Raw genomic sequence first — 22594 nt, 5'->3', positions numbered from 1 at the left:
CATCCCCTCCCCTTCCCGACACACACAATTCAGGCGTACGGGGGTGGGGAGAGCGGGCACACAGCTTTATTCTGCGAGCAGTTGAGAGTCAGGCACAGGACCCCGAGAAGAGGCAGGAGGATGGAGAAGGTGTAGGTGCTGGCACAAGGCTGAAGAGTGCGCGGCGACTCGCGCGAGGCGAGGGCTGCGGGCCGTCCTGCAGGGAGCTGAGTGCCGCTTGGCGCTGCTCTCGGGACACGTCCCCGCGCAGGTCCAAGAGGGCAGAGACATGTTCCTCGCTAAGTGGGGGGGGGGGGGGGGGGCGGACCACAGCGATGCATCAGCCCCCCCCATCCCTCCCAGGTCCCTTCTCCCTTTCCGCCCCCATCCACGTACCTTACGTCGGGAAATTGTTGCCGAAGGCTTGCCACCTCGAGGCCAAGCATCGTGGGGTCGTGGAGGTTCAGCAGCTTCCGCAGGGTGAGCAGCACCGGCGCGCAATGAGCGCTCTCTTCCAGGCCCTGACCACGTTGGGCTAGGTCTTGAGCCCGCCCTTGGCTCCCACCCAACCACGGAGACTCACACCCATCTGCTCGCCCAACAAGCTCTTACCAAATCGAGGAAAAGATCCCGAAGCTGGGTGGCATCCTGTTGCATGCGCTCGGCTGCCTGGTTCCGCTCGTCCGCACCGCGGCACACTAGGCGGCCTTGCATCAGCGCACATAGGTACTGCAGCACCACCGCACGCTCCGTCTCGGCCAGGAGCACCTGCGGGGACGGCTATCACGTGGGCCCAGGACACCTTTTCCATCGGCGTTCCACCCTCGCCAGCCTTTCCCCAACACACCTGGAATGCGGGGTTCCGAACACGCCAGAAGTTCCGGCAGAAGCGCGCTGTCCGCTCGCACACATTGTTCAGCAGCTCCGGGCTCGACAGCCAACGGCGCGAGGGCAGAGTCGCGAACAGGGGCTGGAAGAATGATCCAGACCCGGAATTTCCCCGCAGAGACTCCCAAACATACCCTTATCTCCTCCTACCCTTAGTCCCACCTGCAGTCTCACCTGGAGCTCCAGCAACAGCGCCTCCAACACCAGCCGGCAGATCCTCCTCTGCAACTCGTCCAGCGCTGCCTCCACCGGAGCCAAGGCCCCTGAGACCACCCCTTCGGGCTGCAAGACGGACACGGAGGAGCTGGACCAACCAAAAGTAGGGCTTCAGGACCAAGGCCAAGGCCCCCACAGGCCTCGATGGTCTGGAAGCTTGGGCGCCACCTAGTGGCAGAGGTGTGTGTGGCAGGAAGCGGGGTAAGAAGGGCCCTCGCCTTCTGAAGGTCTAGGGCAGTGGTTCTCAAACTTCCTAATGCCGCGACCCTTTAATACAGTTCCTCATGTTGTGGTGACACCCAACCATAAAATTATTTTCGTTGCTACTTCATAACTGTAATGTTGCTACTGTTATGAATCGTAATGTAAATATCTGATATGCAGGATGTATTTTCATTGTTACAAATTGAACATAATTAAAGCATAGTGATTAATCACAAAACAATATGTAATTATATATGTGTTTTCCGATGGTCTTAGGTGATCTCTGTGAAAGGGTCGTTCGACCCCCAAAGGGGTCGCGACCCACAGGTTGAGAACCGCTGGTCTAGGGTGTGCACGGTTGAGCTCAGCAAGCTAGAAAAGACACAACCCAGTCAGACCTGTTTCTAATTCCCAGTGAGACCTTGAGCAAGCCATGTCTTCCTGTTTCTGTTTCCTCTTCGGTAAGGGGAGAGAGTTCATCACAGTCAAGAGGGAGTAACTTGTTTGTCTGACCTCTCTGTCCCCATCCTATGTAATAAAAGCCTAATATGCAAATTGTCCCCTCAGGTGGTCATTTGACCCATTCAACCAGAAGACCAGGAGTTTGACCACTTGCTATGATGTGCGCTGACCACCAGGGGGCAGCGCAGAACATGGCAGGCATTGGCAATGCGGTGCTGGCAGCGGGCAGCAGTGGAGGTGCTGCCAGCCCTGATGGGCACCGACAAGAGAGGGACCGCAGCGGGATGGTGGAGCAGGTGAGTGGGCGGCACTAGGCCAAAGCAGATGTGAGTGAGGCTTTATTGCTCCACCGATCACCCTGCAGATGGAGACCAGTGTCAGCGGTGGGGTGCGAGGCTGCTGCCCAGCTCCCAGGCGCTGAGGGAGCCGGGGAGGGGCGGGGGGGACAGCCCTGATTGATTGCCCCGCAGGCAGGATGGCGGAGCAGGCAGCACCAGGCCAAGGCAGGGTGCCAGGTGGGGCTGTGAGGCTGGGGGTGTGAACTGGGGCCCAATCTCCACAGGCCACCCTGAAGGACCCCACCTGTGCATGAATTCATGCACTTGCCCTCTAATCCCAAATAATATAAGACCCAAGGGGAAGGAAATACTTTTCTGTTTTGATCACAGCTATAACCTCAGACACAGAGTAGGCCTTGGTGAGTATACTATGTTGTAGTATGTTGAATTAAACATGAGACTATGTGCTAGGCACTGTGGTAGGTACTTTACATCAAATGTGATCCTCAGAACATCTCATCTATCTATATAAAAGCCTAAGTGACCATCAGAACTGAACAGATGACTGAACAGGCTGTGTGGGGCGACCTGGCCAGCAGGGTGGGCAGTTGGGGGCGATCAGGCTGGCAGGCAGAAGCAGTGAGGGGTGATCAGGCCAGCAGGCAGAGGTGGTTAGGAGCCAGTAGTCCAGAATTATGAGAGGGATGTCCGACTGCCAGTTTAGGCCCGATCCCCAGGAGTACCTCAGCAGTCGGACATCCCCCAAGGGTCCTGGATTGGAGAGGGTGCAGGCTGGGCTAAGGGGACCCTCCCCCCTGTGCATGAATTTCGTGCACCAGGCCTCTAGTTATATATAAAAGCCTAAGCAACCTTTATGACTGGAGGACCTGCTGGTAGCTATGACGGTCACTGATCACCAGGGGGCAGACGCTCAACATAGGAGCTTCCCCTAGTGGCCAGTGCACTCCCACAGCCAACCTCCTGTGGCTGGCCAACTTCCGGAAGTCCCTCCCCCGCGGCTGGCCCTGATCGGCCCCCATCAGGGTGGCTGGCCAACCTCCCATGGTCCTTTCCCCCTGGCCAGCCGACCCCAAACAGCCCTGATTACCAGCCAGGCCGAGGGACCCCACCTGTGCACAAATTCATGCACCAGGCCTCTAGTTACTCATATAATACTAGTAAGAGAGATTAAGTAACTAGCTCAAGGTCACCCAGCTAGTAATTAGTAGAATTAGGATTGGAACCACGGGGCTATGTGACTCCAAAGTTCCTAATAGACTAGTGAAAGCTGGGTCCATACTTAGCAGGTACTCAGCAGTCAGTGAAGGTGGGCTTCTGTGGGGGCCTTATGGTACCTGAGTGCCGACTGGTGGTTGAGGGCAGCCAGTAGGTAGGACACGTAATGAGGGACCACTGCTTCCCCTCTGAGGTGGTCTCGGGAGAATCGGATCAGAGCATCATTAAAGCTGCAAAGGACAGAGGTGGCGCCTGTACCTGCTGTCACTGGTACCCCAACAATTTCTGTCCCAAGTACTCTGGCCCCCACCTCCAAGATACCCAAGGCACTGTTGTGCCTTATTCACTCAGAGCCCCCCTGGGCTGCCCCAGGAGCAGGGCCAGGGGTGGGGGTGGGCCGGTGCCTTGGCAGACCTCCTCAGGAACGCTCCCAGTTCTGACAGTGCCATGCCGTGCACCCGCCGCTGCAGTGACTCACTGACCAGGCTGGTCACTCGAATGTTTTCTTCCAGGATCTACAGGCAGAGATTGGCAGCCATCAGCAGCGTCCTAGTTATGCGCCCCCCCCCCCCCCCGCTTTCTTTATGAGGCTTTCTGTATGAGGGCTGTCCACCTGGCTGCCACTTCCCACCCACCTGCAGCACGATGGCTGGCATTGGTGAGTGGTAGAAGCCGGATGGATCTGTGTCAGGCTCCCGTTCCCGGCCCCATTCAGACACTTCACCTTCCAGTGCCTTCTGCAGCCACTGCACCACACTTGCCTGGCAGAAGGGACAAGGGGCAGCAGAATGTAGCAGGGCACTGACCCTGCTAGAGACAGGTAGCCATGTGACTCTACAGCAGCGGTTCTCAACCTGTGGGTCTCGACCCCTTTGGGGGTCGAATGACTGTTTCACAGGGGTTGCCTAAGACCATCGGAAAACACATATATAATCACATATTGTTTTTGCAATTAATCACTATGCTTTAATTATGTTCAATTTGTAACAACAAAATTGGGGGTCACCACAACATGAGGAACTGTATTAAAGGGTCGCGGCATTAGGAAGGTTGAGAACCACTGCTCTACAGATAGTCACACAGCTGGTGGCAGAGCTGCTCTGGACCTGGGCCCCAACTACTCACCCGGACTTTGGATACAAATGTTGCCTCTAGCTGCTCGATATTCTCCAGGGTCAGGAGAGGTTCCAGCTGAGACACATCAGCCTCCGGCCCCAGTTCCAGGCTCCCCATCATTTCTGGCCTGGTGATGAGTGGCCTAGTGTCACTCTGAGCCCCCAGCTTCTGATCCACCCACTTCCCATTGCCCCAGGGGCACTGACCCCAGGTACACATGCAGCGCCCAGTGCAGCAAGGTGAAGGCGTCGGAGGCTCCCAGCTCGGGCCCTTCCAGGAACTGCTGCAGGCAGCGCCGCAGGCCGCCGTGCAGGGTGTGGGCCCACAGGCGGACCACCTTGTAGTGTGGTGGGCAGCAGGGTGCTATCAGTGCCTCAGCTGTAGCCAATTCGGCTGGTAGAGCCACCCGCAGAGCCTCCAGCCACCCTGCGAGGGCCCCTGGTCCAGGCAGCAGAGGTGTCCCAAAGTGGACCCGCTCTAGGCCCTCCTCTAGCGCTCGCAGACAGCGCTGCCGCCAGTCCCGGGGGGCCTGCTCCAGGGAGGTTGTTCTGCCAGCCTCCACCTCCGCCACGCGCACAGCAGCCACCAACAGGGCTGGGTCCTCCCGGGCCAGCTGCCCTGCAGCCCCTACAGCTGCCTCCACAGCCTGGCCCAGTGCCTCAGCCAGAGGGCCCAGCCCCTCAAAGACTGGCAACTCCAGACCCCCCAGAGAGGCCCACGTCTCCTCTTGCAGCTGCTCCAGCTCCCTAAGGCTCACATATGCCTCCAAGAGCCGATGGGCATCAACCAGGGTCTGTGCGTGGACCACTGCAGCGGGCACTAAGGAGGGAGCAGAGGAGACAGCCCTGGGTCTCAGCCTTCCCACCTGTGCAATGGGTACGGGATCAGATGCTGAGGCCCTGCGGCTGGGGTGATGTATAAAGTATTAAATAACCAGTAGAGTAGACTTTTACTGAATGAATTTAATCTTATTAGAGAATAAAATATAACCAGTATAGTAGAGCGTTGGCCAATCTGAAAGGACCAGGGAAGGCCCTAGCCTAGAGGCCTGTTGGGCGAGGTGTAAACCCTTGAGCTGATGGAACAGAAGGAAGTCAGGGATCCTGGAGGGAAGGCAGGGAGGAACGGGAGGACATTCTAGTGGCTATTCACCCACGCTGTTAGGGAATATTTCAATGTAACAACCCGGGTGGCCAGAGCCACTTGACTGGGTATCAGTGCTGACTCAGACATCCCCTGCTCAGAAACCTGAGTGAGCTAATTTGCACCTTGCTTTATGTGCCATCTGAAGCCTGAGTTACTCTCTGGGAGGCCCTTGGTGTGTCCCTCCATGCAACCTCCCACTGGTACCCCAGCCCCTTGATGAGTGTGTTGACTGACTGTTGGGGGGCTGGAGCCCAGGGCCCTTGCACACTCACCTGCTCGCAGCCGGGGCAGCAGCTGAGACAGGGCCTGCAGTTGCTTGTGTTGGACAGCCTGCTCCCGCAAGGGCTCTAGGGTCTGTACAGCCTTGGCCATGCCCCGGAGCAACCCACGGGCCTGGCCCAGGGCCTCACGGGCTCCTTGCACGGCCTCGAGGGCCTGTGCCAGTTGCCACACACCAGTCTTCACACCCTCCAGGTATGACTGCACCACTGACTGCAGAAGGGAGGGAGACGGTGAGGCCTGGCCAGCTGGCCACCCACCCCCAGCTCTCCTGGCCCTGGCCTGATGCCCACCTTAATGCGTGCTTCCAGGGAGCGGGTGCGCTGTACCTCACGGCTGCGGTACTGGCCCAGCCTGGCCAGCTGCTCCGGCCGGTAGAAGATGCCTGAGGCCCACTTGAGTGCTGCACCCCGGGCCAGCTGCTCCGCCCTCTCCTGCTCCGGCCACTCTGGCCCTGGGCAGGAAGAGCCTGGGTAGCCATGTCAGTTGGGCAGGGCCTGAAGGAAGCAGCTGCCGACCCTGCTCCCCTTCCTGCTCCTCAGCCTGAAACCCCAGGGCAGTCTACTCCTCTCACTGACGGACAGAACTCCAGCCAGACCTGGCAGGGAGGGCCCAAACCCACCACTCACATCTTTCTTGCCACATCCCTCCCCCAACCCATCCAGAAGGGCTCATACCAGGAGGAAGTGAAGGTTGCATTTCGTCCTTGGCTGTGGGGTCCATTTTAGGCCCTGGAGGAGCAGGAGCTGAGGTAGGAGTCCGGGCAAGGGTCTGGGCTAGAGCAGGCAGAGTGGAGGAGCTTTGAGCTGCAGGCTCTGTCTAGGCCTCTCTCAGAAGGAGGAGGGAGGTTCCTGCCCAGGCTCCTCAGCAAATGGGAGGGAGGCAGGGTGAGATGGGGAGGCACCTGGGAAGCCTCCTTTGCTGGGTTTCTCAGCGTTGCCCCTTCAGATCCAAGTGAGGCAGGGTGGGCACAGGCCTTCACTGGACCCCACTCCTGTTCTGCGTTGCAGAGGACAGTTTGGTATGGAACTCACCAGGCTTGACCAGGCGGCCAGTTCTCCCTCCTCCGCAAACAGCGTTGGCCTTGAGGATGGCCCTCTGCCCCAGCCCTCACAGCGGAGCTGGGCACTCCCTCCACCGACTCCCAGGGCCTCGGTGGCTCTGGGTCACACCTCTGCATGCAGCAGAATTCCCCTTTCCAAGGAAGCCTCGGTCCCACCTCCCTGGCCAGAAGCCCGCCTCCTCTCTCCCCAAGACCACATGCAGAAAGGAAGGAAGCTGAGTCTCTGGCGTTTTATTCCCAACAGGAAAGAGCATCTGCGCTGTGGGATGGGGTGGGGAGGGCTGGGCTCACTTCCTTGGGGGGAGGGGGCGGTACTCCCTGTGATTATTAAGTCTTGACCAGTCCACCCAGGACCTCTTAGTGCCCAGAACAGACATGAACTGGATGGCCCCAATTTGGGGTGGAGAGTGAGGTGTGCAAACATGGATGCAGACAACATCACAGTATGAAAACTATGCCCTTCAGAGGAGGGTGTGTAACCTCTGCAGAGAAGTGAGAGATCACAGGCTGTTGTGAAGAATGTGAGCCCTGACCGGTTTGGCTCAGTGGATAGAGCGTCGGCCTGTGGAATGAAGGGTTCCAGATTTGATTCCGGTCAAGGGCATGTACCTTGGTTGCGGGCACATCCCCAGTTGGGGGTGTGCAGGAGGCAGCTGATCGATATTTCTCTCTGGATGTTTCTCTCTTGTCGGTGTTTCTAACTATCCCTCTCCCTTCCTCTCTGTAAAAAAATCAATAAAAAATATATATATATTTTAAAAAGAATGTGTATGGTGGGTGATGGCAGGAGAGGTTCAAGGGCTCTGAGAGCTGTTTATCTTGAGAGTTAAAGGGGCCACAGAAGGGACTATAAGGTAGTAATAATGTAGCGGGCACTAGGGAACCACCCAAACCCACCCTTCAGGACAAAGGCACTTGTTCCCCTCGCTGCTTGCAGTGTATGCTGCTGAGGTCTCACAGCTGAATCTCAAGGCCAGTGTTGGGGTACAAAGGCCCAGAATCCGTACCCCTGTCTGGATATGGAACGTCTTGGAAGGGCCACCCCAGCTTCAGAGCTCCTAGTAGGATGGGCTGGGGTCTTTATTATAACTGCATTGCAGTTTAATTCCTTCTCTGTCCATTTCTGCTTATCTTACAAGCGTGGATAAACTTCCTGCAGGCAGATTCCCTGGGTCAAAGTCTGCTTCCTGGAGAATCTGACTGGGTAGAAATAATAACAAAAACGCTAAAAAAAAAATAACAAAATGATACCAGCAAACACAAAATCCTCCCTACATGCTGGGAACTGCTCTAAGTGCTTTACATATATTGACTCATTGGCAAACATGTTTGCATTGGCTGAAAAGTGTCTATAATTCTATGGCCTCTGAGCACTGCAGGGTGGAGACAAGAGGAAGATGAGCCCTAGCCGGTTTGGATTGGTGGATAGAGCGTCAGCCTGCGGACTGAAAGGTAAAGGTCCCAGGTTCGATTCCGGTCAAGGGCATGTACCTTGGTTGCGGGCACATCCCCAGTGGGGGGTGTGCAGGAGGCAGCTGATCGATGAAACATTGATGTTTCTAATTCTCTATCTCTCTCCCTTCCTCTCTGTAAAAAATCAATAAAATATATTTTTTTAAAAAAAGAGGAAAATGAGCCTGGGATCAGGGAAGGGGCGTGGGGCTGGAGACAAGAGGACAAGCTAGATGTAGTGAGTGCTTATTGTTTGGCAGGAAGTGAGGTACGATAATAGGATGGGTGACCCCAAGACAGTGGGGCAGCTTATAGGAGCAGGAATTGGGGAAACACATTGGGTTCATCTGGCAGCGCGGTCTCCTCTCCGGAGACGGGTTGGCCACCCGGAAGGTTTTGGTGGCTCTCCCTTCTCTATTGCCATCGACTTCCTCCACCTGGGCTGATTTCGTCCTTTTCGGCGGTTGAAAATTTGCTGACGGCCCCAAAGTTTTGCGGCCGTACCCGGGGAGAGGAATTGCCCCACGTTCCCTAGGAGAGAGCGGAACGGAAGCGGAAGCTGCGACGCTGGCGCCGGCGGCTGGGCGGTGAGGAACGGAAGCGGAAGTGGCGGCGGCGCCGGCCTGGCCTGGCCTGGCTGAGGGGAGGCGGCGGGCGGGCGCGATGGCGGAGGCCGGGCCACAGGCGCCGCCGCCCCCGGGCACCCCGAGCCGGCACGAGAAGAGCTTGGGGCTTCTCACTACCAAGTTCGTGTCGCTTCTGCAGGAGGCCAAGGACGGCGTGCTTGACCTCAAGCTGGTGCGGTCCGGCCTGCGGGGCGGCAGAGGGGATGTTGGAATAGGCCTGGGCAGGTAGCGGGAACTCCTGGGGCGACCCAGCGGAGCCCTCGGGGAGCAAGCCGCCATCCGGGTGCTTTCTCACAAGTGGGAGGTCGGGAGCTGTTTCGTTCGTTCGGCCGAGGCCACTGGGTGTCAGCCCTGTGCCAGGCTCAGGGCTGCAGGTGCTGGTCCTCGTGGCCCTCCCTGCGCGGGGAAGAGAGCATCGGAACGTCCGTGTAGTTTGTGCCGGGCCTCTTTCCACCCTGCGGTCCTGAGCTGCTGTGATGCCTGGGAGGAGGGTTGGGACTGTCCACCCCTTTTCCAGCCCCCTCCAGGCCAAGTCTCCAGGTAGCTGAGGGTACACCTGAGAGTGGGGCTGAGCATCCTCCCCTCTGTTCTCTCTGCCAGGCAGCTGACACCCTAGCTGTGCGCCAGAAGCGGCGGATCTACGACATTACCAACGTGCTGGAAGGTATTGGGCTGATCGAGAAAAAATCCAAGAATAGCATCCAGTGGAAGTGAGTAGAGGCACCTGGGAGGGCAGTGGGATCGATCTCCCATCCGGAAGTGTTGGGTGGGCGGTGGGAGGGTGCAGGAGAGAGCAGGGTCCATGGGGCCCAGAGCTCCTGGCAGGCCTCCTCAGCCCCCCTCCCTGGGCTCAGGGGCGTGGGGCCTGGCTGTAACACCCGGGAGATTGCGGACAAGCTGATTGAGCTTAAGGCAGAGATCGAAGAGCTGCAGCAGCGAGAGCAAGAGCTGGACCAGCACAAGGTGTGGGTGCAGCAGAGCATCCGGAACGTCACAGAAGACGTGCAGAACAGCTGATATCCTCCTGGCAGCCCCTGCTCCTGGGGTGTGGGCGAGGGGCCCTCTAGTCCAGCTGGGTTTGCATTGTGGTGTCCTGGCTCTGTCCCTCTGGGGAGGATGGTCCTGCAGCTCCTGGCCGGGTCCCAGCCTCCTGCTTCCCTCTCAGAGCCCCTCTCCCACCAATCTTGGTCTGTGATCCTTCCCTTCTAGACCCCAGACCCCAGGACTTGCTCCGAGGGCTTGTATGTTAGACCTCTGCTGAAGAGCTGGGTCTTCTGTGTGGTCTGCCATCTGTCACCATAGGCAGGGCATCAGTCGTTCTCCTTAACCCCCACACCTTGGCCTACGTGACTCACGAGGACATCTGCAGATGCTTTGCTGGTGAGCAGAGCCTGAGTGGGGGGGGATGGGGTTGGGGCTGGGCTGAGCCACAGCCCTGAGCAGTGGGTTCAGTATCTAAAGAGCGTTCTGTCTCTTAAGAGAGTTGCTGGGGCCTTCCCAAAGAGGAGTCAGGCAGGGCGAGTCCTGGGTGAGAGGATCACTGGGGCCCTATGGAGGCCAACCATACTGAGCGGGTACAGGAATTCTGGGCTGGGTCTCTAGGTCAGTCCCCATCTGCATGGTGCCTTGGATTTGGCTTCTCAGGTGTGAAGAGCAAGCATAAGGGGAAAGTGTGTGTGTGTGCGCGTGCGAGTGTGCGTGCATGCTTGTATGCAGGGGGGCATGATGCCCCTTTCCAACCTGCCGTTAGTTCGGTTGCATTGTGGATACGGAAGCTGTTCCTCCTCTGTCTTTGATCCCCCAGACTGGTCCTGGGGAAGGGATGTTGGCCTTAGCCAGAACACCTATACCTAAGGAGCAGCCCTCAGTTGGGGAATGGGATACTCATGGCCAGCAATCTTTTGCTCCACATGTTTAAATTCAGATTTTCTGGTTATTCACCCCTGGGGTCTTAGAAGGAGAAAAGCTTTAGTTTTCTGTTCCAGCCCCTATGAGGGTGTCTAGCCCCTCAGAGACCTTGGTCTTCCTGCTCCAAGGAACAGGAACCCCCATTCCCAGCTCAGATTGAACCCCTGGGCCCTGACCCATCCCCCTTGTTATTCTAGGAGACACTCTTCTAGCCATCCGGGCTCCTTCTGGCACCAGCTTGGAGGTGCCCATCCCAGAGGTGGGTGCTCAGCTCAGGCAGGCGGGGTTGGCTGAGGGTGGGGGCTGGCTGTGGAGCCCGATAAGTCTCGGGTGGGGCGGGTAGGGGAGGCCTGAGGTTTCGGGTTATCTAGGAGAATGGGCAGCCTGGGGTGAGAGAGGGCACTGTGGCTCAGGGTCAGGCAGGAGCCAAGCCTGCTTCCAATTCCACCTGCCCCACACCTGCAGGGCCTCAATGGGCAGAAGAAGTACCAGATTCATTTGAAGAGTGTGAGTGGTCCCATCGAGGTGCTGCTGGTGAACAAGGAGGCATGGAGCTCACCGCCTGTGGCAGTGCCTGTGCCGCCACCTGAAGATCTGCTCCAGAGCCCATCTGCTCTCTCTACTCCTCCACCTCTACCCAAACCTGCTGTGGCCCTGCCCCAGGATGCCTCACACCCAAGCAGTCCCCAGGTCACCAGCACCACCACCATCTGTGTCCCTGCTAGCGTCGAAGCCCAAGGGATGGCCATTCCAGCAGCTGAGATCATAGGTGAGGCATGATGAGCATCTGGCGATGGGGTGATCTCTGGGGCCCAAGAGGCAATACCTCTGTGTTGTGGGATGCTGTACTCAGAGCTGGAAGAGACCTTGCAGAGGTTGTCCTTTTCCTGGCCCTCAGCTGGCCTCCCCTTGCTGTGACAAGGGAGCCTTTTTTCTTTTTAAAAAAAATATGTTTTTATTGATTTCAGAGAGAGGAAGGGAGAGGGAGAGAGAGATAGAAACAAAGATGATGAGAATCACCGATCGGCTGCCTCCTGCATGCCCCCTACTGGGGATTGAGCCCACAACTCAGGCATGTGCCCTGACTGGGAATCGAACTGTTACCTCCTGGTTCATTGGTTGACGCTCAACACTGAGCCACACCGGTGGGACAAGGAGAGCCTTTTTTAACAGGGAATCTCTGACTGTGTGAAGGGACATTAGTGGTGGCAGTTTCCCCCCAGATCCACCTGTCTGACTTGCCTTGGCAGCCTCTGTGTTAGAGGCCTCATGCCCCTGTCTCTTGCAGTCCCTCATTTCCAGATGACCTCTTCGGGGGTGACTGGCAGTGCCTATCTCTCCTTGGGCCTGGGAACCAGGGCTGTAGTCATCTGGCCGTGGGTTCTAGCACAGCCATTTTCAATGTTCCATTTCCTGCCCCAAGTGATGGGTTTGGGCCATGTGGTTGCAGTGAGTGGCGGCCCTGGATCTGATAGCAAGGACAGTGGTGAGCTCAGCTCACTCTCGCTGGGCCCGGCAGCACTGGACACCCGGCCACTGCAGTCGTCTGCCCTGCTGGACAGCAGCAGTAGCAGTAGTAGCAGCAGCAGCAGCAGCAGCAGTTCATCTGGACCCAACCCTTCTACCTCCTTTGAGCCCATCAAAGTGGACCCCACAGGTGGTGAGTACTTGTCCCATCAGGAGCAAGGAGAGTCCAGCCTGCGTCAGTTTTGGGTCAGAAACAGAATTTGGGCTAGAAACCCAGCTCTCCTATCTCCTCAGCCAGAGCTGGCCAGCATGAGGGCCAGCCCTTGCTGTCAACCCTGCCTAGACCAGAGCTCTGCCAACGAGAGTGCGGAGCTTGGCCTCCCTCTGGTGCGGTACCCCTCTGTCCCCCTTATTGGTCTGACCCAGAACTCCCTGGCCCTCTCTCAAGCCCTGCCTGCCACCCGTGGACTTGGTCTCAAGAAGGCAGAGGCAGTCTCTTGGGAAAGGGGCTGTGGTATGGCCCTCAGGCTCCAAAGGTCGGCAGCCCCTTCCCTGGAGAGGTGATGTTATCTGCCTGGAGTTCCATCTCCATCCTGTGCCTGGGTGTTTGCTTTTTCCAGGACTCATTCTCCTCAGCCCATAAACACCGCTCCCACTAAATGAGTGTCCCTCTGAGTATCCCTCTCTCACCTTCCCTGTCTTCTCTCTGTCTGGACTCTGAAAAAGCTATCTCCACTCCACTTCATATGTTGGTCTCCCAGTCACCCTTCAGGTTGCAGCAGTCAGGACCCCTGCACCCACCTCCCACCCCATGCTCTTGATACCCACCCCTGACTGCCAGCTCCAGTGGGTTTTGAGGCTCATGTGCTCTGCTGCTCTTTTGCTTCGTATTGATGCTTTTTTTCTCCTTTGGCTTTAATGATACCAGCTCTTGGCTCCTCTTACCGGCTTCCCTTCTGGTCTCTCCCTGGTGCTTCCTTAACCATTGACACTCCCGGGCCTCTGTCCCATTCCACACCTGCAGAGGGCTAGATGAGCCCCAGCCTCCGTCTTGCCTAGATCTTTTGCCTGAACTCCATCCTTGTGTCCACGTGCCTTCCTCTGCACATCCAATGGGCACTTCATTCCCATGTGTTCTCAACTAAAACTTGCTTTTCCAGTTCCAGCGCCTTCGACTCCTCACCTCACATCACCTAAGTGAGTTCAATTCCAGATATCTCTTATATTCCCAACACTCAGGATCACTGCCAGCCACCTCTCTCGTAAATTCTTCAGCATCCTCCTCTTTACCTCAACCGACAAGGGTCTCTGAAACACAACCTGACTGGCATTCCTCTGTTTACAAAAGTACCTTTAATGGCTCCCTAAGGCCTGCTGGGTAAAACCAGAGCTCCTGAACCTCGCCTGTGACATCCCTGGTGCTCAGCCAGCCGCGGCGCTCCTCCCCGGCTTCGTTTTCCTCTGCTTTGCATGTGCATCCTCCCGATGAGACTTTTGTAGCAGGGTTGTCACCCTGTAGCTCCAGCCCCTGTTGAAGTGTCTGCCTCCTCTGCCAGGTAACCCTGCTCGGGTGTGCTTGTCTGAGCCTGGCACCAAGGAAGTGCTCAGTAAGGGCAAGGATGGATAGGGCATTCTTCAGGCAGGATATCCTGCATCAGACAGGGTAACCTCCATCAGACAGGGTATTCTCCATCAGACAGGAAGTCCTGCATCAGACAGGGTATCCTCCATTACACAGGGTATCCTGCATCAGACAGGGTATCCTCCATTACACAGGGTATCCTGCATCAGATAGGGTATCCTGCATCAATCAGCATATGCATGCTGGACCCAGAAAGGGAGTGGTCTGCTTGCCCTTCTGCAGCACTTCTGAGTTACAAGGGCATACCAGTCACCTGCAATGAGCCTTTGGTATCCTGGACTCTGCACTGAAGAATTTGTCAGCGAGGGAGACCAACAGATAATGCCAGCCTGGCTTAGGGCGGGGCCTTCCTCTCTTCAGCTATGTGGAACCCCAGGGTGGGTGGTATAGGATCTGAGAAAGTTGGGGGCTAGGGTGGGACCAGGCTGGATCTCTGTGCCCTTGAGCATGGCTTTCTTATCTTTCAGTTCTGGAACTCCCCAAAGAGCTGTCAGAAATTTTTGATCCCACACCAGGTAGGGCTGTGTTCCTCCTTGGGGCTGGGAACGGGGCACAGCTTATTGGGTCTTGCAGCTTCTGAGGACCTATGGTTATGATTGGTACCTGGACATAGTGTAAAAGTTCCTGATGGGGGCAGAGGGAGGTCCTCTTCATGGGCTTGGTGGGTGGAGAGGCAGGAGCCAGAATATGAGTGAGGTCTCCCTCCTTCCCCAGAGTGCATGAGCTCGGAGCTACTGGAGGAGCTGATGTCCTCAGAAGGTGGGTGGCCCAGGAAGGTGGGGGGTGGGTGTGGGCAGGGGGTTGGGCGGCTGTTGTGGGGGGTCTTGGCCTTGACCTCAGGCCTCAGTATGGTGCTCTCTGCAGTGTTTGCCCCCCTTCTCCGCCTTTCTCCGCCCCCCGGAGACCACGATTACATCTACAACCTGGATGAGAGTGAAGGCGTCTGTGACCTCTTTGATGTGCCTGTTCTTAACCTCTGACGGGGACATGCCCTGTGTGGCTGGGACACAGACTGTCTAACCTGAGGGCTGCTTGGGGACCTCCTACATCTCAGCCGTACACACAGCTTGAGAGCCACAGACTCTGGCTTCCCCAGCTTTCCCTCACTGCACAGTTCTGGCCACAGCTCCCACTCCTGCACCAACACCTGCATTGTGCTGGGAGAGCAGAGGGGCTCAGCTCCCTCCAGGGTGGAGCCAAAATATTTGCTTCTCCTTTTCTGGAGCCTTCCCCCGTGTCCTCCCTGTGCCCCCCCTGAGCCCAGGCTCTGCTGCCACCCAGTGTCACAGAGTGAGGAAACATTCACTCCATAGGGCAGCTTGTCTAACCTCCCCCTTGCCCTGTTCCTGTCAGCTCTCCCCCCTCCCGGGAGGGCAGCTGGGGTGGGGCTGGGCACTTGCCAGCACCACTCCTTGCCTCCTTCACTTCCCTCCATCCCTTTACCCTAGAGCTCCTCCTGGACCTGTCCTGCCTCCCTTCTGCCTGGCCCTTAGCCCTGACCACCTGTAGGTGATGTTGGGGGAAGGGGGAGGGTGCTAACAGGAACAGAGGTCTCTAGCTAGGAATCTGGGCAGGTGAGTCCCTGAGGATTGACCCAACCTCCCTCCTCCCAATAGCCCCTCGTTTATTCATTTACCCTCATTTAGAGCCATTTGCAGAGATTTAGAAAGATTTGCAGTAACGAATGGATTCCTATATAAAGATTATTTTTATACTTTTTTTCAACAAAAGGAAAATGTAATATTTGTACAGTGTCCAAATGAATAAAGATCGTGCCTAAGGCTATCTCTGGTCTGGTTTTTTTTTTTTTGTCTCTCTCCCTGGGACCGCTGGATTGGTGGTGGGACTGGGTGGGTCACCTTGCTGGGAAGGAGGTGTGGCGGAGCCAGCCGCCCGCCCTCCCTACTCCACCTGCCGCACCTTGGGGCGGGGCGGGGCCGCCTCTTCAGGGCGGGCAGTCCCGGCGCCGGCCTCCCACCCCCGGACTCCAACCCGGAACTAGCCTCGGCTCCCTCGGGAAAGCCGGCGCCGGGCCTGGAGTGGGCGCCTGGGCAGTGAGTGCGGGCCACTGGCCTCAGGCCGCGGACAGGGGCACCCTCATTGTCCCCAGGGGCCCAGACCCAGTGCGCCCTTGGCGGAAGGTGGCAAGGTGGAAGGTACAGGTGTCCCGCCCCGGCTGGACCATGGCGCCCCCTCGGGACGTGGTGAAGATCGCCGTTCAGAAGCGTGACGCCATCCCGCAGCTCATCCAGCTGGACCAGGTCACCCGGCCGTCCGGCCAACATCACCCCACTGCCCACCTCTGGGTCGCCCCTTCCCCTCGAAACAGCCCACCCTCCCCCGTCCCCAGGTTCTTCCCCACTCCTTGCCCCGTGAGTAACGCCTTCACTTTCAGGCAAAGCCCCTGGCCGCTGTGCTGAAGGAGGTGTGCGACGCGTGAGTGCGGGCCTGGCCGGCCAGGGGGTGGGGGGAGAGCTGGCGGGAGGGGCGCCCCTTTCCCGCCTCACTAAGCCTCCTGGCCCGCAGGTGGAGTCTGGCTCACTCGGAACGCTATGCCCTGCAGTTTGCTGATGGACACAAGAGATACATCACCGAGAGTGTGAGTCCCTTCTCCCCTTTAGCCCCTTCTAACTCCTGGTTCCTGACCTGATTCCTCGGACCCTCATCCTCAGGGATCTCTCATTTAGTTCCAAATCCTCCCTCATTGACAACCCCAATTAACCAATCCTGAGAGCCCTTCCTGACTTCTCTCTTCTTTGTCTTCTCCAGAACCGCTCAGAGATCAAGAATGGCAGCATCCTGTGCCTCAGCACCGCCCCAGTAATGCCCCTCCTGGCCCCGCCCGCATTCCCTGCCCCGCTGCTGTGCCTCCTGCTGTTCCCCTGAGCCTCTCCCTGCCCCAGGTCCCGCGGCCCCAGTCACATCCCTGCAGTGCTCCACCTAGTGGACACCCCGGTCTCCACACCTCCAGTTCCCACTTACCTCCACCCAGCCTCCTCACCTTAGCTTCTGCTTCTACCCCTGCCAGGACCTTGAGGCTGAGCAGCTGTTAGGTGTGCTGCAGAGCAGGAGTCGTGAAGGGCGCCGGGAAGCCCTGCAGCAACTCGTCCTGCTGGCTCCAGACATGACCTTTGCCCAGGAGGTCATCAGCCGTGAAGGGCTTCAGAAGCTAGGCACCATCATTGAGGAAGGGGATGAGTGAGCATCGGGCTGTGGTGGGTGGTGGACATGAGGGGCTGGGGGTCCTGACTGGCCCTGCTCAGCCCCAGATATGCCCCCAGCCTAGGAGAGGAGCTGGCCCTCGCACTGCAGGTCTTCTTGGAGCTCATGGAGCACGGCGTGGTGTCCTGGGAGACGCTCAGTATCCCCTTTGTTAAGAAGGTGGGTGGGCTTTTCTAGGGGCAGTGGGTGGGCTTAGGATCTGGCCATGCATGCTGACAACCCCTACCCCTCTAACAGGTGATACGCTATGTGAACATGAACCTGATGGATCCATCTGTGCAGCCCCTGGCCCTCAGGCTGCTGGAGAGTGTGACCTTGAGCAGCCCTACCCTGGGCCAGGTGGTCAAGAGTGAGGTGCCACTGGACAGGCTGCTGGTACACCTACAGGTGTAAGTGTCTGGGGGGGGGGGGGCACAGATGAAGGGAGTGGCGCCAGATCCTGGATGGCTGATTGAGTCCTCTTTTTGTCCCAGGATGAATCAGCAGCTGCAAACCAAGGCCATGGCACTGCTGACAGCCTTGCTGCAGGGGGCCAGCCCTGTTGACCGTAAGGTGGGTGTCCATCTGGTGGATGTCCATCTCGTGGATGGATGAGGGGCAGGAGCTGGTGAGCACTGAGCTCTACTGCGGGCCTAGGGTGGGTGCTCATGGTGAGGCTGCATCATCTAAGCCCCCTTCCCGCCCACTCTCAGCACATGCTTGACTACCTGTGGCAGAGAAACCTTCGCCAGTTCATCTATAAGGTAGGAAGCCCTGGCCAGGCAGGCCCACCCACTCCTCCTCCCCCAGTGAGCCCACACTTACACCCCTGGACTCTCTGTCCTCCAGAGCATCATCCATAGTGCAGCACCACTGGGCGACGAGATGGCTCACCACTTGTACGTACTGCAGTCCCTTACACTGGGGTTGCTGGAGCAGCGCATGCGGACACCACTGGACCCCTACAGCCAGGTGGGTGCCTTTGGGAGACAGAGGCTGGGGGCAGCTGGAGCTTGGCCTTGAATCTGTGATCGTGACCACCCCCAAATAATGACCCTCAGGAGCAGCGGGAGCAGCTGCAGGCCCTGCGCCAGGCTGCCTTTGAGCTGGAAGGGGAGTCTCCCAGTGCCGGGCTGAGTACTGACCGGCGCCGTTCCCTCTGTGCCCGGGAGTTCCGCAAACTGGGCTTCACCGTGAGTGACCCCTGCCTCAACCCCGGGCTGCCGTTGTTCCAGAGGACTGGGGCCCTTCCTCAGCTGCCTGTCCTCGTCCCCCAGAACAGCAACCCCGCACAGGACCTGGAGCGCGTGCCCCCCGGCCTGCTGGCCCTGGACAACATGCTCTACTTCTCCAAACATGCACCCAGTGCCTACAGCCGGGTCAGTGTTGGGGTGTGGGCAGAGCGGGATGCCTGCCTATGATGGGTCCCCATGGGCTTAGCCTTGACTCCCTGCCCCTTTCTCTGCTCCCACCACCCCAGTTTGTGTTGGAGAACAGTAGTCGTGAGGACAAGCACGAGTGCCCCTTTGCCCGGAGCAGCATCCAGCTGACGGTGCTGCTGTGTGAGCTGCTCCGTGTCGGGGAGCCCTGTGAGTGGGATTGGGCACGGTGTGTCCGGGAACGGGGGACGGAAGGGCAGAGAGGGCCAGGGGCTTCACATACTTCCTCCCTGAGCCCCTCCTGCCCCCCTGCTCCAGGCTCCGAAACAGCCCAGGACTTTTCACCCATGTTCTTCAGCCAAGACCAGAGCTTCCATGAGCTCTTCTGTGTGAGCATTCAGCTTCTGAATAAGACCTGGAAGGAGATGCGGGCCACACAGGAGGACTTTGACAAGGTGGGTGGGTGGGAGCTGGAGACCTGGGCCAGGGCAGGGGGCTATGCAGGGCCCTAGGGGTCCAGAGCTCAGACCCTGAACTGAGCCTGGGGTGGCTCCAGGTCATGCAAGTGGTCCGGGAGCAGCTGGCCCGTACGCTGGCCCTAAAGCCCAGCTCCCTGGAGCTCTTCCGAACCAAGGTGAACGCACTCACTTACGCGGAGGTGCTGCGACTGCGCCAGACTGAGCGGCTGCATCAGGAGGTCACGCTCGCCCCTCCCATACTGTGAGTTGGTGGGGATGGGTCCCAGTCCTAGCCCCCCCTTTCCCTGGTACCCCATGGGCCTGTCCCAGGTCAGTTTCGGTCAGCAAACCCCCTCCCCCTACCCAGGGAGCTTCGGGAGAAGCTGAAGCCAGAGCTCATGGGCCTGATCCGCCAGCAGCGTCTGCTCCGCCTCTGCGAGGGCACACTCTTCCGCAAGATCAGCAGCCGGAGACGCCAGGGTTGTTGAGTGGGCAGGGGGCAGAGAGGGTCTGGCCTGGGTCAGGGCCCCTCTGCTCACTCCTTCCCTCTTCCCCTTGCTGCCCATAGACAAGCTGTGGTTCTGCTGCCTGTCCCCCAACCACAAAGTGCTGCAGTATGGGGACGTGGAGGACGGTGCCAGTCCACCTGCCCCCGAGAGCCTCCCAGAACAGCGTAAGGAGGGCAGGGACAGGGACAGGACACCTGCTCCCCCAGACCTCCCCATGCCCCGGGACGCCTGGGGCCCCGGTGGTCAACCCAGTCTTCTTCCTGCAGTCCCAGTGGCTGACCTCAGGGCACTACTGACCGGCAAGGACTGCCCCCACGTCCGGGAGAAAGGCTCATTGAAGCAGAACAAGGTGAGGGCAGGGGGGCCTGGGCTCCTTCCCACTTGCCCTGCCCTGCCCCCTGCTCAGTGCTCATGGTTCCCTTCCTCCCCAGGACCTCTGTGAGTTAGCTTTCTCAGTCAGCTATGACCACGGGGAGGAGGAGGCGTACCTCAACTTCATCGCCCCCTCCAAACAGGAGGTGAGTGTCTGGGCAGGCTGAGCTGAATTGGGCAGATGGGCAGGGGAAGAGACTGGCAGGTCCTCATGGAGCCGTCCCCGCCCCCAGTTCCACCTGTGGACCGATGGGCTGAGCACCCTGCTGGGCAGTCCCATGGGCAGTGAGCAGACACGGCTGGACTTGGAGCAGCTGCTGACCATGGAGACCAAGCTGCGCTTGTTGGAGCTGGAGAACGTGCCCATCCCTGAGCAGCCACCCCCCATCCCCCCGCCCCCCACCAACTTCAACTTCTGCTATGACTGCAGTGTCACTGAACCTTGACAGGTTGGCCGAGGGCCACAGCTGCTGCCACTGTGGTGGCCGTGAAGGGTGGAGTGTGCAGCAGTGCAGACACCCCGGCCAGCAGAGGCTGCAGCAGGAATAAAGTCTGCTTGGCTCCTGGGTATGTGTCGAGCCAGCTGTGAACCCTGTGGGCCAAGCCTGCCTTCATACTCGGTTGGTGCAGGAGATGTGGGCATCAGGCCAGGGCCACAGCTTGGGGCCACGAACCTGGGCAGCTACAGTTGAGGGGCTTGTCCTTCCTCAGGATGAGTCCTCAGCTTCCCTCAGTGCTGGGCCTGCAGACAGGATGGCCTGTGTTTGGGAGGCACCAACCAAGAGAGTGCTGGTGCTACCAGCCAGGTGAGGGGGGAGACACGGCCCCAAGTGGAGGCCTTCCTGGGCAGCATTAACAGGGGCCTAATGTAGGAGCCATGTTTCCAGAGGCCTCTGAGAGTCTGAGCTCAGTCCGGAACCTTGCTTGGCTGCCCCGTGTCCTTTGTGGGACTTGGAGAACCTCTGGTGGGAACAGGACAGGAGAGATGTGAAGCTGGGCCTGCCTTGTGTTGAAAGGCAGGTGTAAGATTCCAGAAGACATCCCCCAGTGGTGGGAGGATATTCTGACAAGAGGGAGTTCAGTGCAGGAAGCCTGCATTCTGATTAAAACCCACTGCAGGAGGGTGGGATGGGCACAGGAAGGCCAGAGCTCCTGGGATCAGAGGTGGCTGTTGGATTGGGCCCAGCTGGAGGTCACGCCCAGAGGCTCTGGTCATGGACCTCAAGCCTCTGAGGCCAAGAGGAGCAGCCCTGCCCACAGGACTGACTGAAAGCTTCACCATCCACTGACCTCCTTTTCCACTCTTCTTGCTACCTCTTCCCCGGCAACTCCTCAAATGTCTTTTTAAACAATGTTAACCATCAACATGTTGTCTTGAAAAGTGATGAAATGACATCTCCTTTGGAGAATGTACTGAGCTTCCCCTCCCCCAGCTATGCTTCTGACTCAGGCACCTGGAGACTTCCCACCACATTTGGAATAACTGCTGTTTAGTTCAAGGTGGAAGTAGGGGTGAGGATCCCAGATGCTGTTAAGTCTCCCAGTACTCCTTGTCTGGTGGTCCTTTGTGCAGGCCACCATCATCTTGACAAGAACCTCCTGGTTTCCTGTCTCCAGTCTTCTCAATACCAGCTACCCTAGCTGTTCTAGCAAACATGAAGCTGATCTGATCACACACACTACCCCCATCCTGTATTCGTCAGTGTCTCCCTATTGTCCAGGGGGTAATGGTCGTGGTACCATGATGGGCAGAGTAGAGATGGGTTGCAGACATGTATGTGGTTTAGGCCCTGTGCAGGGTTCCCGGTGCTTGGCCCCTGCTGGCACCTTCCCTGCACCCTGTTGGGGCCTAGACACCCCCCACCCCAGTGTCAGCTCTGGCCTGCCATGTGCACCCCCCAGTCCCTTCTGCCTGATTGCCCCTTCTCTCGCTTCTCATTTTTTCTGCCTTGAGTCCTTCCTTGACCTCCCAGGCTAAGCTCGGCGTGACTCCCCTGGGTCCCCAGTCCCAGGTGCTGTTGCTCTGTTTGTGCACATGGCTGTCCCCGCCTGTTGGCTGATTTGCTTCTCCAACTGCCCTGGCAGCTGGGAGAGCTTCACCATCTCTGAATCCCCACAAAAAGCAGGCACTCAGGCAGCCCAGTTGGCTGCTCCTAGAACTGATGGACAGATGGACAAAGTGGAGGTGGACGTACGGAGGGCCCGGCAGACTTTCTAAGAGCTGCTGTTGAGAATTCCCTGGCACTGTTTCAGAGGTTGGACTAGATGACCTCTAAGGACCCTTCCTACCCAGCGAGGCTATTCGCTATCCTCTTTCTTGCCCCCCCCCCGCCGAAGACCACCTCATGGACCCTGGCATCGTTGATCAGTATGTTCCTGGGGGGGGTCTGGCTGGGCCCAGTGCACACAGATGTGCCTTTGCTACAGGACCTGCCTGGGAGCTCATGCTGGGAGAGGCCTCCAGACTTTTGGAACCTCCCACCATATGGGGAAGCTGGGACCTGCTAGGGGCTCCTATGGGGCTTTGGGCCACACCCGAGGAAGTTGCCTGGTGTTTCCTCCCTTGTCCCTGGACCGGGCAGGGCTGCTTCAACTGAGGTGGGGAGGGGAGCGAACTTCAGATAAAGAGGTAGAATCTGGAATTTTTAATCTCGTTTGGGTTTACAACAAAGATAAGGCTTGGCTGCTAAAGTTCAGCGCTGGTAGGGGACTG

At 58.2% G+C, this 22594-nt stretch overlaps 3 protein-coding genes across 6 annotated transcripts; 2 read left to right on the top strand and 1 right to left on the bottom strand.

Moving 5' to 3' along the window:
- Window positions 1–51: 51 nt before the first annotated feature.
- Window positions 52–7017, bottom strand: EXOC3L1 (exocyst complex component 3 like 1). Of its 4 annotated transcripts, none has more exons than XM_070398260.1 (14): window positions 6839–7017; window positions 6482–6580; window positions 6098–6273; window positions 5798–6017; window positions 4586–5198; window positions 4389–4506; window positions 3899–4024; window positions 3678–3778; window positions 3383–3493; window positions 1042–1171; window positions 827–949; window positions 592–747; window positions 376–500; window positions 52–278 (listed from the first exon to the last, which is right to left on the bottom strand). In XM_070398260.1, the coding sequence occupies exons 2-14, from the start codon at window positions 6525–6527 to the stop codon at window positions 89–91; spliced, it is 2235 nt and encodes a 744-aa protein (XP_070254361.1). In that variant the 5' UTR covers window positions 6528–6580; window positions 6839–7017; the 3' UTR covers window positions 52–88. The 4 variants fall into 4 exon arrangements, with proteins under 4 accessions (XP_070254361.1, XP_070254362.1, XP_070254364.1 ...); XM_070398261.1 differs by having other exon boundaries at window positions 6098–6258; XM_070398263.1 differs by lacking the exon at window positions 52–278 and having other exon boundaries at window positions 412–747.
- A 1927-nt stretch (window positions 7018–8944) lies between these two features.
- E2F4 (E2F transcription factor 4) lies at window positions 8945–15747 on the top strand. Its single transcript, XM_070399022.1, has 10 exons — window positions 8945–9117; window positions 9546–9655; window positions 9800–9961; window positions 10282–10325; window positions 11051–11112; window positions 11319–11622; window positions 12304–12513; window positions 14430–14477; window positions 14677–14721; window positions 14827–15747. The coding sequence occupies exons 1-10, from the start codon at window positions 8983–8985 to the stop codon at window positions 14940–14942; spliced, it is 1236 nt and encodes a 411-aa protein (XP_070255123.1). The 5' UTR covers window positions 8945–8982; the 3' UTR covers window positions 14943–15747.
- A 192-nt stretch (window positions 15748–15939) lies between these two features.
- ELMO3 (engulfment and cell motility 3) lies at window positions 15940–20447 on the top strand. Its single transcript, XM_070399021.1, has 20 exons — window positions 15940–16223; window positions 16358–16398; window positions 16489–16561; window positions 16732–16782; window positions 16991–17160; window positions 17244–17343; window positions 17422–17573; window positions 17658–17736; window positions 17877–17927; window positions 18013–18135; window positions 18225–18356; window positions 18441–18542; window positions 18644–18752; window positions 18861–18997; window positions 19099–19262; window positions 19368–19480; window positions 19569–19673; window positions 19776–19858; window positions 19941–20027; window positions 20115–20447. Exons 1-20 carry the CDS (start codon window positions 16146–16148, stop codon window positions 20325–20327), a joined length of 2163 nt encoding a protein of 720 aa, XP_070255122.1. The 5' UTR covers window positions 15940–16145; the 3' UTR covers window positions 20328–20447.
- Window positions 20448–22594: the final 2147 nt, after the last annotated feature.

Source organism: Myotis yumanensis, unplaced genomic scaffold, assembly GCF_028538775.1.
Source record: "Myotis yumanensis isolate MYYU_CA2020_CCGP unplaced genomic scaffold, mMyoYum1.0.hap1 SCAF_18, whole genome shotgun sequence".
Lineage (NCBI taxonomy): Eukaryota > Metazoa > Chordata > Mammalia > Chiroptera > Vespertilionidae > Myotis > Myotis yumanensis.
Note: the sequence above shows the minus strand (reverse complement) of the source record. Positions and strands in the feature narration are given on the sequence as shown.